Raw genomic sequence first — 17,624 nt, forward strand, 5'->3', positions numbered from 1 at the left:
TATCTTTGTTCATCTAATGATGCCAATGCCATATTGTGAAAGGTAGAACAATTAAATCTGCTTTCACCAGATAGCAGCAGGTGTAATTGTTGTCAAATGTGTAGCTCACAAGGTGTTTTTGCAATTGTAGGGCTAAGCTGCGACTGGCCAAGCTATAGAAGATAGCATTTGAGGCCAAGGCTTTTAATGAGCAAACTGACAGCCAACAAGGCCCGTGACCTAAGTGTATGTAAGTTAAACTGTCCAAATGTTAAATGCGTCGGACCTCCTGCTCCTTTTTCCCAACTGGCTTCTCCATGGTTATCAACCTGCCTGCATGAGCACGGCGCCAGAGAAGAACAAGACATGCTGGGCTGCTGACTGAGAGCACAAAACGTGCGCGTGTGTGTGCGTGTGTGTGTGTGTGTGTGTGTGTGTGTGTGTGTGTGTGTGCGTGTGCGTGTGCGTGTGCATGTGCGTTTGTTTCACACTTGCTACAAAAGGCTGAAACATTGCATGAGCTGATATGATATATCATATTCTCATTTTGGGTGCTGAGGAAAGTGATGGTGTCTGTTAAAAGACTCACACAGCCTCTCGCCCTTTATGCCCACATTGTCCCACAGGAATTTGGGAGCAAATTGTCCAAAAGATTAAGCTCGATTGCATTTGAAATGGACTAAATGGGACCTTGGCAGTAACACACAGTGTGTTCCTTGAGTCATATAATGTATTTCTTCAGCTCAGCGATATAGACTTAAAATAAAATTACTGACTTTTATCCCCCCGCCGCCACATATTTTTCCCCATTATTTATAGAAAACACAATGTTCTACTTAGAGTTTTTACTTCAGGGAATTGCTTTATTTCTCCCGATGCCAAACATGCTTTGAAACGGTTTTGTTCTTTTTTTTTTTTTGCCTAGCAAGTAGCAAATATTGTTTCTTTACAGAAAATAAGGACGTAAGTGTGTTCTCATGGGGGGGGGGGGGGGCCCTTTGTCAAAGCTTGTACAGAACTACGAGTCCACGACTGTTAACAAATTAACATAATAAATATTCACCATTAATTTTACATTATAAAACTTGCCTGGTGCATTTTTGGAGTCAAAGAGTAACACGGTAAGATGTGCAGTCTTTTCTCATGTAGCATTACACATGTACTTGGAAGCACCTACCTTGGGTTAAAAATCTCCAACATGTTCATAAATAATTTCATTTGCAACATATACTGTAGACAGCCACCACATTTTTGACAACATTCCACATGACTGACTCTGTGATTGCGTACCCCAGAACGACTTTCTTGTCATTTCTCGCATCTCACATTTTGGAAAAATAGCCACTAGAGCAGGGGTGTCAAACTCAGGTCCTGGAGGGCCACTGTCCTGTACGTTTTCCAAGTCTCCCTGTTGCAACACACCTGATTCAAATGAACAGGTTCAATGTCAGGCTTCCGCAGAGCTTGCTGATGATCTGATCATTTGAATCAGGTGTGTTGCAACAGGGAGACTTGGAAAACATGCAGGACAGCGGCCCTCCAGGACCTGCGTTTGACACCCCTGCACTAGAGAGATCAGATAAGTTGGTCAAAAATAGTGACCATATTTGTTTGCAACACTAAATGTGTTCTTCTAAACCGGCTCCTCTCTGTTTGCAGCCATGTCATGTATGAAAGCAGTGCAGGTCAGATTGATTCGAAAGTAGATTTAAAAAAAAAAAATCCTGATAAGTAAATTCGGTTTCATTATACTAAACAGGTGCCTGTTTCATCTCTTTTGCTAGACAAAACAGCAGCACCTAGCAAGCACAGTCCTCTGTGTGTATCTTCTCATGCTTGTGGTTCACATCATACATTTTTCACTGTATCTTGAGTCCATCCATCCATTTTCCGTACAAGTTGTTGAGTGTCTCAGCTGACTCTGGAAAAAAAGGGGGACTCCACTCTGGACTTATCGCCAGTCAATCACAGGGCACATATAGAGTCAGACAGCTATTGGCACTGGGAACTGAACCCGGGCCGCCTGCACCGAAGTTAGTCAGATCAGTGACTCATGTTGACTCTTTCAATTTTATTAAAGCAGACTGACCAGAACAAATCGTCTGATTCGAGGGGGGAAAATAATCCTCAATGAGTTTCTTTAGTGCTTAGAAAAAAGGGCCTGAAGGAGCAAGGGTGCTTGGAGAATGGGGTTGGGGGGGGGGGTGCATTTTCATCCTTTCCTCTCCTCTCCTCTCCTCTACCATCCTTCATTTCACATTTTGCTCCACTTCCTTCTTTGCATCCACCTGTACCTTTTGTCTTGTCTATCTTTCCATTTCCGTCTCCTTTCTCACCCTCTCGCGCCTCTCTCATCCCCGCCGACCCCCTCCTTCTGCTACCCGGCATGACGTGGGATCACATCAAGGAACTGTTGCTGGGAGTTACGGGGATTGAGAGCGACGCGTTGGAATGCAACTCCAGCGGAGCCCCTGAGAGCATTTGGAGGAGGAAGAGGAGGAGGCTGTCAACTATTTCCACTTCATGCCTCTCATGCGTTTCACCTCAATACTCTCTCTCTCTCTCTCTCACCTCTTTTTATCTTCCCCATCATACCTCCATCTTCTCTGGGCATCTGCACCTCTTCTTTGCCCTTTTGTGCTGTTTATTGGCCCTCTGTCAGGCTGTCCAACCAGGCTGCCTGTTTGTCTGTAAGCAGTGTAAATGCCAGCTAAACCGACAGCGGCAGAGGCACGGGAGGGCAAACACATGGAGATGCTAATGCACGAGCGCACACACACACACACATGGACACACATTCTCTGTCATCAGCAGAATGAAAGTGCTTTCTGGTGTTTTTTGAATGAGAGAAAAAAAAAAGATCCCTATTCAGCCCCTCGAGCCAGCTTTTATTAACACGGTGAGGCGACATGAGCGCCCCCTCCTCCCTATCCCCTCCCCCCACCTGACATACCCTATGTCTGGCTTCCACACATGCAGACACACACACACACACACACAATGAGGTAGGTTTACTACACAGGTATGATCCCCTCTCTCCTTTAGTTGGCCCCATCCTCACTCTTTTGTAACCCCCTTCTTTCTCTCTCTCTCTCTCTCTCGCTCTCTCTGCGTAAAGGGGCGGTCAAACACCCCACACATCCACCGGTGGTTGAAGCAGCAACAGCGGCAGCAGCAACAGCATTTCTTTGGATCGGACCGGAGGACAGGGCAAGTGTTCTCTCCATTGCAGCACCATGGAGTGACATGTGGACTCACGTGGACCTGTCAGAACCAAGCAAGAGGATGAAACACCTGGCACGGATGCTCGTCTCTTCTTCTTTTTCCATAGTGGTGCCAGAAACATCACTCAGAAAGCCCTGCTGAGGTGGTAGTTTTCTGTTATATTTGTTGATATTTTTGGTTATACATTTTTTTAATATAGATTCGAAATGTTTTTTTTTATATTTTTTTTTATGGTGCCTCTTTTGAGTTTGGTTTGGAGTTTATTAAGTTTATTAACGAGGATCTTGAGTGACAGCTCAGTGGATTCGTTTTATTTAGGCTTGACATTGAAGGCATTGTGAATCGGTTTAATTCCTGTCAATTCAAAATCACAACAGCCTGACTTGATGTATAGCCATTGATGTCATGGATGCGGCAACGGAGAAGGGTTTTTTTTTTTCATTTCTTATTGAACGTGAACCCAAAGGGCGCATCTGTCTCAGTTCTCTTCAAGTTCACATGCACCTCTGCAAAGAATGCTGCCACAAGTGGCAGTGTGGAGACATCAAATCCTTGTGGAAAGCAAGTTGCTGTTAGATGACTTGAAATAGAACATTTTGTTTGTGTGCTTGCAACATGTGCTGCCTTCACACAGTGGAAGCCACTGAAGTCAGTTCTGGGAGAATTAGCCCCTCCTACTCGAAAGAACAAGACGGTTCGAATATGGCACAATTCTGTTGTTTTAAGGTACATTTTATTACGACATTGGCCCATTACGTCACCATGTTTTTATTATTGTCTTGAGAGAGAGCTATTTTAGAGCTTAATTCCGAAACGATAGTAAGTCATAATAAGAAGAACCTGCATTGTCTTTGTCCCTTTTTCTCTTTCTTTCTTAAATAACATTTTGTGCCTAACTCCTGTATATCCATACATTTTGGACTATAAAAAAAACCCTGAAGTTACTGAGCAACACTGAGCAGTTTGATTGATATGTAAACATTTGTGTCATTGTATAATTTTCAACAGCCCAAGGTAATATATATCATACTATAAACCATAAGTGGCATGACATTGTGGTTAAAAGCAAAACCTAAAGTACAAAGTGGGTATCAGGTTGAAAACATCATTGCTTCTTATTTGTATTGATTTTATGCATAGTCCTCTACTTTGTGTTCATGTGCCTACTTGCCCATATATCCCAGTCTTCCCAATGTCCAGTGCGCTTTATGGCTTTTTATTCCTATCTGACTCTACTGATGGTTCATATAGGGATGGAAGCCATGCACCGCGCTGGAAGCACACACAAGACACTGGAACACACGCATACAATACACTAATCTATATTGTGTATTGATATATGGCCGTTCAGGAGAAGAGCTGTCACACACAGTGACACACTCTCACATTTATGGTGAATATGTGAACCTCTTCAGCACGTCCTCGAAACACATATCTGGTGCCGAACCTCAAACAAAATTGATATTGATCTCAACATAGAGGAAAAGTGGACTCTAATGAATCAGATCAATTTGAACCTGAGAAGCAGAACTCTTTCCAGGGGACCTGTCGCCAAAGTAACACAACGAAGAACCATTTAGTTACCAATATTAGTTCTTGTTCTTCATCCCCGTGGTGCGAAGTGACTTGGCGGTAAGTAATCGTGAAAACAATAGTATTGTGTCAAACAGTGGCCAAGGCTGTTTATTTAGCTAACTGCAGTTGGGGTCAAACCTTTACCGCATATTGCAATTCATGTTCATCACAGTTCAAAATTCCTGCTTAAAATGTAGACAATGCAAGAGTCTACTGGAATGCTAAAATATCTGTAAGCGCAAACGACTGTGCTGCTGTACTGTATAGGTTTGCACGATTCAAATAAAGTTAAACCACAAGCTGATTTCGTCTGTGAAAGTAGTTTATTACAGTTACAACGCTTTTTTTAAACGTGGGGGGTGGGGGGTGTTTATTCATGTTGATGGAATTCATCCAGTGAATTATTGGAAGGAAGGTGTTCACGAGATTCGAAAAAACTACCATCACTGGCAATGTTAAAGTGGTCAAATATTTCTATGATATTGGGTTCTATTACCATATTTTTCGTGTTCATGTTAAACGGTAAAAACTATATTTTTTAAGCCTTGTCACGTGGAGTTAACAAATCTGTTGAGAAATCAGACACTATGAAACTAACTTTGAAAAAAAAACACTCGTTTTGTTTTAGTCGACATTTTCTTCGTAGTGTCCTCCTGTACATCAATCACACTGTGGGAGATGTAGAATTTCGTCACGGGGATGTGCAAATCCAGTGTTTGTTTTTTTCTGATGCCAACTGGACAATAAACTTGAGCCACTTAACATTGTCAGTGTCGTCTTTATTTCTTGTCATAGACGGTGGGGTGACACCGACTCACGTTCAAAATAGTTCATACAACGAAAAGTATTTAAAATAAATACACGGCGTTGTGGGCTGTAATCGGTCCTTGGATTGCTGCGTGACAATTTTGTTTATCCTCTGGCGCTCCCCTCTGGATAAACTTCGCATATTTGGACTGTAGTAATTAAACGCAGCCAATCCTCTTTCAGGTCGTATCTCCGTCTCAAATGTTCAAAAGTTCTCACAATGTATCAAATAATATGTCTGTCATTGTATACAGTGTTCACAACAGAAGAGATGGCCTCCTTTCACGAGGTAAACGGGATTTGTTTTCTTTCTTTTATCGACAAAACCGAACACCCTGTTTCACAAAATAGACTGAATAATATATCGTTTGAATACTGTATATGTTTCTGATTTATTTTTATTTTTCCTAGAGGAGATGCCCACAATATGCACCACGATTCATTGTTAATAAAAGAAGCCTGTTTGTTATTGTTTTCTTTTTTCTAACGGAAAACAGAATTTTTAAATCCTTCATTTTTTTTGATCCTTCAAAATCATTAATAATCATTTTATTATATTTACCATTACCAGCAGATCCTACTGTTCGTTATTCCTTCCTATCTACTCGGCGGTGGGTAGTTGTTGCCATAGACCGCGAATCGCTTGTTTCTACACTAGATGGCAATATGCACTCAAAAGTGATTGCGAGTCCGCAAAAAAGGACAGAGGAAAAAGAAGGTAACCGGACATGACGCAACCCCCTCCCTTCATGAGTACCCCTCCACGCGTTGATTGACAGTGTTATCAAAGAGGTGCAGGAATGTTAAATAACTTATTTCTTATGCCATCCACCAGGGCATAATTTCACTTGGGAAATTGTGAGACTTATCGTCTACGCTCGTACATGCTTTTAAAAAAAATAAAAAGAGGAATAAATATTTTAGCGAAGAAAACAGTATGGCAAAGCGGAGTGGATGCAAGAAGGCAGACGTCAATACAAAGAAGCTGAAGCAAATGCTGAAAGCAAAGGGTGGAAGAACAAAAGAGACGTCCAAGAGAAAAGATGCCGGTAATATGGAACAAACAATACTCTGCTGTATGACAAGTCCGAACTCCATTTTACGGAACGCGTATTTCGCAATGTAATTGTACTGTTTTTGTGACATACTGAGACCATGTCCATTGAAAGCACAGTTACAATTCTACTAATCGTAAAGTATTACAAATACCTTCGTTGCTATACACAGCCCTTATGATTTTGTTAACCCCATGAAATGGCTTCTTATTTAAACTTAAATTCTTGACAGGGGTTTTGGCACCGCATAGCGAACTCCCACCATACACCGGGGTCACTGCCTGACTCACTACCCCTGTCCTGTCCCATCCCGTCTTGATCTGTCCTATTTGCTGCTCGTGGGCTATAGTTGCCATAATAGTGTACTGATATTGTTCTCTGTAGCTCTGCGGTCTCTTTACTCTCTTTCTGACTGATAAATACTGATCGCAATAGAAATCGCAGCAATTGGAGTATATTGAACTCTCCTATTTCACAGCAGAATTATTCCGGCATTAAAAGACAAATGAATCAAACATTTGCATGACTAAGCAAAACAGAAAAGGTTTAGAAAATAAAGGATCAATCATTCCTAAACTAAACGGTGGGAATGGTTTCCTGCTGTCTCGGAAGGTGCTGATGGCAGTGCAAAAGAGGAGGAGATGCTCAAGAGGAGGGTTATTCCGAAGCCACGATCCTCCTCAGGCCACGCAATTGGGAGTACCACAAAAATTATCACCAGCAAACACTTCCAATCCCAGGTGAAGGTGGAGGACCCACCCAGCAACAATAATTATGATGAAAGGATGAGCTCAGCAGCCCCAGTGACAGACGATGTAAAGGAAGAAGAGGAAGAGGAGAGTGAGGAAGAGGAGGATGACTGGGAGGAGGTGGAAGGTGAGTAAAGAAAACTAACAACATTGTACCGGTCCTTGCTTTTCAGTTAACATGTTTGTATTTTATGAGAACTGGCTGAGCCTCTGAGTCCAGCTGAAATCCCAGAACTCGTCCTGCCTTCTCAGCCTGTTGAGATCGAAATTGAAACCCCAGAAATCAGAAAAAAGTAAGTGAACACCACTAAGTTTTTTTTTCTTTTTTTAAGGAAATTATGTCACCAATCACTAGCTTTCTTGTGCATCAATACCTATCAACCAGCACTAGGGGACAATGTCACTCCACAATCTGTTCTTGTGTTACTAGCTTTCTGAAAAGGGTTTTCCAAGGATGAGCTGTTACATTAGTTGTAATATTGGGTATTATTAGTTGTATTTTGTTTTTTTTAATGCAGTGATTAACTTCCCTTTACTTAAAACATTGCCAGTGCAGTTAGTGCAGTGTTTTCTACATAGATATGGTTCATATTTGTTTCATCTTAGGCAACTGGCTAAAGTAAAGCCTCTCTTTTCTCAAGAAGACTTTGAAACAGTAATTCATGCCTTCGTCACATCTCGGCTGGATTACTGTAATGCACCTTACTTTGGAGTGAGCCAATCCTCCGTTAAGCGTCTCCAGTTGCTCCAAAATTCTGCTGCTCGCCGCTTGACCGGTATTCGTAAGAGGGAGCACATAACTCCCTATTGTGGCATCCCGTCACCCCTTAAAATTCATTTTTATTCTTTGGCTTTTGACTCTTGATTTTTAGTTTGACTGTTTTTGTGCTTCCTGTTGTCTTCGTTATTAATTTATTGTTTTATTGTTGTCGTATTAGTTATTTATACTCTGTGTACAGCAGCACTTTGTATACAGCGGAGGTTGTTTTAAGGTGCTCGATGAATACTTTTGAGTTGAGATAGTTGTTAATATTCAAACATGAAATACTCTGTAACAAATGACATTGTGACATAATTATTTTCTCTAGGCTGCAAACTAGTTGAGCCTGATCCAAGAACGCCGATTGCATCCTAGTCGTGTACACCATTTTGCCTCAAGTGCCGAATTTCAACAATCAGTTAATGGACTAATTAATTATTATGGCTATGCAAAGTAGCCTGCAAACGAACAAGCAAATGGACAAACAAGCCCTCGTAAAATAATGCTTAAATAGTTTTTTGTACTTTTGTTGACAGCTTGGCCTTTGCCAGGGGTCTGCACTTTGCTGAGGGACATACTAGTCGTATGCTATGATTGTAATAGTTGTACAGGATGTAACGGTGGCCCAAGACTTTTGTTTGTCCCAGACATGTTATGAAGATCCTCTATTCATATTTTATATGTTTGAAACACTCTGCATTAATTTCACATATCCTGATATTTACAACTTTCTTATAATTCCACTTCTTTCATGTGCTTTCAAATTCTGCTTTTCATAAAAATGGTCTCTTGTTGTGAGTCATCATCATTTGTGGTTGTCCAGACAGAAGAAAAAGGCAGAGTTTGAGATGTACCTGAGACGGATGATGAACCGTTACAGGAAGGACCTGCTGATCGACACGCACAAGGTGAACACACCTGCATACGCTTTTGTTGTTAGCATCCCTCCACACTCGCTCTGTGAGTTATTGCGAGATTCTTTTTGTGCTCTGTCAGGTGCACCTCATGTGTCTCTTAGCCAGCGGGATGTTCCGCAACCGCCTGTGCAGTGAACCCGACCTGCTGGCTGTCACGCTGTCGATGCTTCCTGCTCACTTTAGTGCGGTCGCCAAGGAGCGTAAAGACCAGAACTACCTCTCTGGGCTGCTAAAATGGTGTGTCCACCTAAGCAATACTCCATGGAGTTATTGCTCCTTTTAAGTCAGTGATTCCAAATTAGGAATCCTTTTTTCATCCATCTCGAGTGGGGGGTGGGGCTGGGGGGGGGGGCATTTTGCTGTTGACTTCATTCATATTCCATAAACGAAATTGAAGTCTGTATCATTAATTTGAATATATTAATTTATGTCCCGGAATGGGCTATTGGGGGTACTTTGTAGGCTTAAAAAAAAAAAGCCAAAGCAATTACCAGTACTCTTATCTTAAATGTGAATAAAATCACAATTGGTACAGAGTTTGAGCTGCTCACAAGTATTAAGTAAAGGGCCGTTTCTCTTCCAGGTTTCAAGCAACTTTCACCCTCAACCCCAGTCTTCCCTATGAAGAGCGCCCAAACCCTCGCACACTGCTGGAGAAACGTCTAGCAAGCCTGTCGGCAAAGAACCACCAGGAGATGACTCATGTCGGTAGTTCACCGCCACCGGTGGAATGGAACGATTGAAATAAACGCCGCTGACGTGGTTATGATCTTTCCGTGTTTCCTGTAGCTGTTCATGCTGGTCTTGAGGTCTTTGCAGCTCTTCTGCCGGTTGGTTCTTTCTCTACAGCCCATTCCTCTCAAACCTCCACCAGCCAAGGTAACACCACCATTTTATAAACACTCGTACCTCTACTGATGAAATTAATTGGTTCTGGAAGAAATTTCTGAAACATTTGTAAGTAGAGACGCGTTTTCCATGTAAATGCGCTCATCCGTTCCAAGCCCCCCAAAATTCAGACATAAATATTTTCTAAAGCATAAAAATGCATCAAAATATGTAACAAATACCTGTTACAAATTAGAGTATTGCACAATAAATGAGAGTTGTGCATAAGAATGTAAACAAACAAAGAATAAAGTATAAAAATGATGGTCATTTAACTTTCAACTGCGTCCTCATCGTTTTTTGCACTCTTTGGTTCATGTTCTCTCTCAGAAGTGTTTTTTGCCTGGCGTTTTGTAAAGAACTTATCAAAGGATGTCTGCCTTTGTCAGATTTTAACATTCCTTTGAAAATGTCCAAGGCAAACATCAGCATAGTGAGCAATCGCCGGACTGGTTAACGCTTTTTTGGGGGATTCATATTTACGTAAAACTATTGGAACACCTCATGGCCCGAGAGGCGAATGATGAGGACGCTGCATAAACACATACGGTGGCAGTTCTTTTTAGCCAATGGGATGCCAGGATGATTCTCGGTAATAGCCAATGGCAGAGCAGCTAAGTAGTTGCGTTCAGGAAACTTGGAGCTGTGACGATCAGCCCATACTGTATTTTTACCTTCCATATCTTGAAATGTCTTTCGTAACTTGAGGCAATATTTTCCTGTTGAGGCATTTTGTAACTTTCGTATGAAATTTGTACTGTATGAACCACTGTACTGCACATGTATAGTATATAAGCCATCCATCCATTTTCAATACCGCTTGTCCTTATTAGGATACAATAAATAGTACGTTAATATTAAATGCAATTTTGCATCAATAACGGCTTACTCCTCACCTGAAGCGTTACCTTTTATAAATGCGTAGGACCACTGTTTCTGCAGTTCAGTAAGTAGACACCCATGGCTAGTATATGTAGAGGTGGTGAGATCAATCTTTGCCTGTTATTGTGTTCCTGTGGGATGTATATTCACCATTTTTTCATGTGTTACAAATAAATCCGTGTCTTGTCTGCAGGGCAAAGGGGCCACAAGCGCCACTATCTCACCAGCAAAGACAAACCAAAACCAGGCAACTTCAAAGACCAGCTTACCTGAAAAGAAAGTCTCCCCGGGCTCTAAGAGGCCAGCTGAAAGAGCAAAGATCGACGGAGACAGGGGAGGGAAAAAAGCAAAGAGAAAACCATCTAAGGGAGAGGAAGAAGCGGAGGCAGAGAAAATGATGTCGCCAGGAGGCCCAAGACCAAAGAACTCCAAACGGCGTAGCATTGCCTCAAAGGTCAGCTACAAGGAAGAGAGCAACAGTGAGAGTGAGGAGGAACTTAGTGATGAAGACTTTCAAGTGTCCTCTGAAGAGGACAGTGACGATTCAGAGACTGGGACCAAATCCGCCAAGGGAGTAAAAGGTAAAGACCGCAGAAAGAGCGAAGACATAAATGACACTAAGAATACAGCCCAAAAGAAAAAGAGCAGTGTAGGGAAAAGTGAGGATGGAGAAAAGGGACTGGCGGCCAGCAAAGCAAAGCGACAGAGTGCGAAGAAGAACAATTTTGCCGGTGCTGACGAGTGGTTGGAAGTGTTTGTTGACAAAACCTCCTCCTGGGTGTGTGTGGATGTGGAGCACGGCGTGGGCGCGCCTCACCTCTGCTCCCAGAATGCAACGCGGCCCGTCACGTACGTGGTGGGTGTGGACGGAGACGGCTTTGTGAAGGACTTGGGTCGGAAGTACGACCCCACCTGGATGACGTCGAGCAGGAAGAGGAGAGTGGAAGAGGAATGGTGGGAGGAGACTCTGCAGCCGTTCCTGAGACCCGAAGATGAGCGGGACGCGAAAGAGGATAAGGAGGTGAACCATTATGAAACTTTCAAAAAGCCTCACGAATCATTGTACGCTCAAGCTCAATTCGATTGGCCATTCAGATGCAGAAGAAGCTGCTGAACAAGCCCTTGCCCGTCTCCATCGCCGAGTACAAAAACCACCCGCTGTACGCGTTAAAGAGACACCTGCTCAAGTACGAAGCCATCTATCCCGACACAGCCGCCGTACTCGGATACTGCCGAGGAGAGCCGGTGTACTCCAGGTCAGTCAAACACTCAGGACACTTCGGTGTGAGGGACCGTCATGAACATAATTTAGGATGACCTCTCGCACGTACTTTAGAAATGCCTTCAAACATTACGGAAACATTGATGAGCACGACTGCTTTTCTTTCACTCGTACACACTCCTGAAAGGCTCTTATGTTCTCAGATTGGCTGACAAGTTTCAGTTCAAAATATCCACTTGCACAGGCTAAAATGCTGAAAGGTTATCCCAAGTCAATGTGTCAAAATCGCATTGCCCTTTGAATTTCTTTAAAAAATCGACTTCAGTCGTGCAAATGGAATATGACTTTTGGCTTGGGGAGTGGAATTGGTCATGTTCTTTAGTAATCAATAGTTTTTTTTAATTAGGTATCTTTTTTTTTTTTATCCCTGAATTTACTTCTAGTGGATTTTCTAGGCGTTTGAAGTGTTCATTCCAAGTTTTTTCCCCCCCACAAAGACGGCAGCCACTTGTCATATTGCTACTCTTGTACGCAACACTGAAACGCTCTTGTACACAAATAGAATACATCTTCAAATAAATAAAATGTCAAAGCAATTTAGTGGCGTGTGTAAGAAGAGCCTATCGGAAGTGTGTATGAGCAAAATGAATTCAGTCATTGAGATGAAAGTGTTTTACTTGTGTGAATGAGAGCATTTCGATACTTAAGGTCATCCTGTATTGTATCTCATTCTTTTTCCTCCCATTCTTCAAAGATGATTACCAAGTAGTCTTTTCACTTTAAGGGCTCTGCAAGCGTGAGTCCAGACACTTTTTTTCATGCTAATGTGAAAAATTTTGGCTGGTTTAAGGAACTCTTGATACAATGCTGCTATCTAAACACGACATCAATGTTATATTTATTTATTTATTTTAAGATTATCGTTTTTTTGTTTACAATGATGCGCTCAAATGCATCAGTATCGGTGTGTTGTTTGTAATTGTGATGTTTGTTCGAATGTTATCTGTTAATACAGTAATCCCTCGTTTATCGCGGTTATTGGGGACCAAAACCACCCGCAATAAATGAAAATCCGCGAAGTAGCAACCAATAAACATTTACAGGTTAAAAAATAAATAAATAATTAATTTTAGGTCCGCGAGAAGCTGCAAAACAACAGCGAGTCACATAGAGCAACATACACAGTACTGTACTCCATGTATATATACTGTATATATATTTCTTTTTATGAATATGTTTGAAAAAAATCCGCGACGCACTGAAGCCGCGATAAACAACCCGTGAAATAGCGAGGGATTACTGTATATTATTGTCATTATTTCAATTAAGCAAGGAACACAGTGTCCCATTCTTGAGGCAAATATTATTATTACACATGATCTTGTTCCTTTCTGTTAGAGATTGTGTGCACACGCTACATTCCAAAGACACGTGGCTGAAAGAAGCACGAACGGTCCGAATAGGAGAACTACCCTACAAGGTGAGGTTTTTATTGGTATACTCCAAATTTTTATCAAATTTCCAAATTGTTGCTATTATTGTTTATAATATATAGATAGGATCATATTGTGTGCTTAACAAGTTTATTAAGACCACCACCGAGTGTAAGGTTTACAGCACATCCTGAAAGTATTTACAGCGTTTCACGTTTTCCACATTTTATGTGACAACCTCATCCTAAAACAGAATTTTTTTCCCCTTCAAAATTCGACACACAACAGCCCCATAATGACAACCTGATCTTATTTTTTTCTCAAATGTATCAAAAATATTTGCTCAATACTTTTTGTTGAGGAACCGTTGGTGGTAATTCCAACCTTGGGTCTTGTTGAATACGATGCCACAATCTTGCCACGCCTATCTTTGGGCTTTTTCGGCTATTCTTCTTGGAAGCACCTCTCAAGCTCCATCAGGTTGGATCGGGAACGTCTGTGCACATCCATTTTCAGCTGTAGAGATAGTTGATCGAATTCAAGTCTCGACTCACGCAGACTTGACTGCATGTTTGGGGTTGATACATACTGGTAGCTATGAATGTATGTTGTCAACCACTTTAATATTTATTACTTAAGATGTCAAATTATAATTATTTACTTGCATAATAAATAAAAAAATATTTTAGTGTGTTACTTCGAGTGTGACTTCTCTGAGAAGCCTAGTGAGCTTAAAATGGTGAAACGTCCAGCGCTCACTAAAGTTGAAAGAGTCTGCAGTAAAGCACTTTCTAATGTTGCATGGACTTTCATCGTCTTTAAGGATGGTGAGCTAATTGTGCTTAATTGATCTCCCTGCGTTCTTTATCCTCTGTGTACATGTCAGATGGTGAAGGGCTTCTCAAATCGTTCCCGTAAGGCTCGGATGGTGACCGAGCAGAAGGATGAAAATGACCTTGCTCTGTTTGGAGAATGGCAGACGGAGGCGTATCAACCTCCCATCGCTGTGAATGGAAAGGTATTCAATGCTTATGAATAGGCAACCTTTCTTTTGTATTGAAATGGAAACATTACCTATTCAGCTTAGAAATGTTGAAAAGCCAAAAGCTTTCAAATACCTTTCAAAGATGCATTAAAATTAAAAAATGGCCTCAAATTGATTATTGTTTAACTTACTGACTGAAGTGCTCTATTATTTACTACTCATTGGTTGCTTTCAGGTTCCCCGCAATGACTACGGCAACGTCTACTTGTTTAAGGCCTGTATGCTGCCGGTGGGCTGCGTTCACCTCAGGCTGTCCAATCTGCACCGTGTGGCCAAGAAGTTAGACATGGATGCCGCACCCGCCGTTACTGGCTTTGACTTTCACGGGGGATATTCACATGCGGTGTAAGACACTTTTTTTTAATTTTTAATAATCACCTTCAAATGTCATATTTTGATACACTTTTTGGTACATGTTGACAACACTAAGCAATAATGCAGAGCAGAAACAGTGTAGAGTAGGGGCCTCAAACTGAATTTATGTGCTGCTGGAGATAGTCTGGGTGTGTCATGGACATATCAAGTACTTTGTATTCTACAAAAAAGGGGTTCAAGTAGTCCAAAAAAGTACAACTCATCCAATCTTCGTAATCTTTATTCATAACAGTTCGCCACATCAATGGTTTTTCAGAACATGAATACAATTTTTGACCTGATCCACTATCACATCTAACGATTACTTTGCATACTATATAGATGGCGAGGTGAGGGATGGCTGTGTTATGACTGTTTGGGGCAAGACTGGTGTGTGTGCATTTTATTTCCCGAAACCATGTGGATGGTATGGTAGACAATGACTTCTTGGCCTTGTTGTTAGTTCGCTATGATGTGAAAGTCATGATTTAAGTTGACATTGACTGTAAGAATGGAATGTTCTTTACTTAAAACAGATTCTTTTCTTTTTTGCATTCAGGCCAATTGTATACTGTATTGATTCTTGAATATGCATTTTATTAATATATGGCGGAGTATCAAGGGATCCCAAGAATACTACATCCATGTGAAACTGTCAGTAAAACCACAGATATCAAAATTTCCATAGGTGTACTATGTGGTTGGCCACCATTCATTCATTATTTACTGTGAAGTGTTTCAAAAGCTCCTTTTTTTCCTCACAGTTTTAACAGTAGAGTTTTTGTGCCCAATCCTGCTCTGACACACACACACACACACACATCGTGATGACAACACCCGTGGCCTCGATAATTAATAGGACAGGAGAATAGTATATTTATTATTAAGCTGGTTTCCAATGTGTGTTCCAGCACTGATGGCTATATTGTGTGTGAGGAGCATGAGGAGATCCTAAGAGCTGCCTGGGAGGAAGAACAAGAGCTTCAAAAACAGAGGGAGAAAGAGGTGCGTGGGCGTCCACTTGTGGTAGTGTCATTGAAATGTTGTTCATTGTTCGGCTAAATGGTCTTTTGGCTTTCATTTTTCAGAAAAGGGAAAAGAGGGTCATCTCCAATTGGACGCTGCTTGTCAAGGGCCTTCTGATCAGAGAACGTCTGAAGCAGCGTTACGGCAAGAAAGGCCAGGCCTCTGGGGTCCTCGCTGCACCTAGTGCAGATGGAGACAAATGTGATGGACTTTCATCGGATGAGGGGGGTGTCGGAGAGGAGGAAAATTCCAGCACTAAATCTGTGTTAGAGACACTAGCTATGTCTTGGCCCCAAAACAGGCAAGCAGCTGAAGAGAAAGGGGAGAGTTTCAGTGGGCAGAAGACAAAGCGGGACAGGAGAGGCAAAGAGAAACATTTGTTCCCCTTTGAGAAAACGTGATGTATGTATGTCAATTTGTACTTTTCAAGTCACTCCATGCTGCTCTGTATACACACTTTTTATGCCTACAGCAAGTCTTAGGTGGTTTTACGGATGAGTAAATAATATGTAAAAATACAGTAATAAACATATTTTACATGTAGAGTTTTGGCTGAATAGAACCTGAAATGTGTCAATGTTACTGTTTGACAACCACACAACTTCCATTTTGTCCATATCTAACGGAGACACACTCAGCCTCCATCTCATTTTTCCCGTACTGTGGTGTGTATATAGTACAGTGCACATTTTTTTACAGCTGACATTTGCATTTAGGTTCTTCTACATCGAAAATTATTTTTTGTAAGTGAATATTGGAATATGATTAAAATAAATAATGTTCAATGGTGTTGTCACTTTGTAAGTATCTATGGTTATGAGAATTTTTGAAAAAATGTTTTTTCAGCCCCAAACATTCTCCCAAGTCCTGGGGGCTACATTTTGTGTTTTTGGTGGGGGGGCGGGGGGGGGCGTAGTTAGCCTGTTGCAATTTTCAGCCAGTTTTTCTCATAGGTCACTGCAAATCCATGTTCGTTTGGGGAACTACATCATGATGTTTTCTCCTGATAATACTGTATCATAAACCCTGAGTACATCATAAGTATGTTAAAAATATCAATGCATGGGAGTCACAGTGGAGCGGCCCGGTAGTCCAGTGGTTAGCACGTTGGCTTCACAGTGCAGAGGTACCGGGTTCGATTCCAGCCTCCCTGTGTGGAGTTTGCATGTTCTCCCCGGGCCTGCGTGGGTTTTCTCCGGGTGCTCCGGTTTCCTCCCACATTCCAAAAACATGCATGTCAGGCTGATTGGACGCTCTAAATTGTCCCTAGGTGTGAGTGTGGGCGTGGATGGTTGTTCGTCTCTGTGTGCCCTGCGATTGGCTGGCAACTAATTCAGGGTGTCCCCCGCCTACTGCCCGGAGACGGCTGGGATAGGCTCCAGCACCCCCCGCGACCCTAGTGAGGATCAGGCGGTTCGGAAAATGGATGGATGGATGGATGGATGGATGGGAGTCACAGTGCAATTTTATGTTAACTTACCTGCCTCATGATGTATTAACTAAATTATGTAGCTCACTGCAGAAACTAAACGTTGCATAGCAAAAATGACGTTTTCGTCAAAGTATAATACAAATCCAGTAAGTTTCGCAAATTTAAAATAGATCTGTAAGGTGACGTGCACATGAAATGTGACATCTACTTTTGTATTATTTACAAAGCCAAGCAAGGCGCGTTTCTTTTTTTGGGGGGGGGGGGTAATTCTCAGC

The 17,624-nt window shown here is 41.8% G+C and overlaps 1 protein-coding gene and 1 long non-coding RNA gene across 3 annotated transcripts in view; both read left to right on the forward strand.

Annotated features, from left to right (window-relative positions):
• The window catches only part of LOC147210306 (uncharacterized), a 36,556-nt gene extending 31,015 nt beyond the window's left edge, over positions 1-5,541 (forward strand). The window contains exon 2 of the long non-coding RNA XR_015102959.1: positions 3,098-5,541. This is a non-coding gene — a long non-coding RNA (uncharacterized LOC147210306). The remainder of the gene's footprint in view (positions 1-3,097) is intronic.
• An 813-nt stretch (positions 5,542-6,354) lies between these two features.
• On the forward strand, positions 6,355-16,706 carry xpc (xeroderma pigmentosum, complementation group C). 2 transcript variants are annotated; one of them, XM_086108208.1, is made up of 14 exons: positions 6,355-6,635; positions 7,254-7,517; positions 7,587-7,683; positions 8,974-9,058; positions 9,147-9,304; positions 9,651-9,771; positions 9,857-9,946; positions 11,031-11,858; positions 11,933-12,093; positions 13,458-13,539; positions 14,379-14,510; positions 14,713-14,882; positions 15,803-15,896; positions 15,980-16,706. In XM_086108208.1, exons 1-14 carry the CDS (start codon positions 6,524-6,526, stop codon positions 16,316-16,318), a joined length of 2,733 nt encoding a protein of 910 aa, XP_085964334.1. In that variant the 5' UTR covers positions 6,355-6,523; the 3' UTR covers positions 16,319-16,706. The 2 variants fall into 2 exon arrangements, with proteins under 2 accessions (XP_085964334.1, XP_085964340.1); XM_086108214.1 differs by having other exon boundaries at positions 6,518-6,635; positions 7,382-7,517.
• The last annotated feature ends 918 nt before the right edge of the window (positions 16,707-17,624 follow it).

Source organism: Hippocampus guttulatus, chromosome 1 (assembly GCF_054856545.1).
Source record: "Hippocampus guttulatus isolate MCC_2025c chromosome 1, RoL_Hgut_1.0, whole genome shotgun sequence".
NCBI classification, from domain to species: Eukaryota; Metazoa; Chordata; class Actinopteri; order Syngnathiformes; family Syngnathidae; genus Hippocampus; species Hippocampus guttulatus.

Excerpts from the sequence above, each read along its gene's own strand:
- xpc (XM_086108208.1), top strand. The coding sequence starts at position 6,524 with ATGGCAAAGCGGAGTGGATGCAAGAAGGCAGACGTCAATACAAAGAAG. Across the intron at positions 9,772-9,856 it reads ACCACCAGGAGATGACTCAT|CTGTTCATGCTGGTCTTGAG; the intron begins GTCGGTAGTTCA and ends TGTTTCCTGTAG. Across the intron at positions 15,897-15,979 it reads AAAAACAGAGGGAGAAAGAG|AAAAGGGAAAAGAGGGTCAT; the intron begins GTGCGTGGGCGT and ends TTCATTTTTCAG.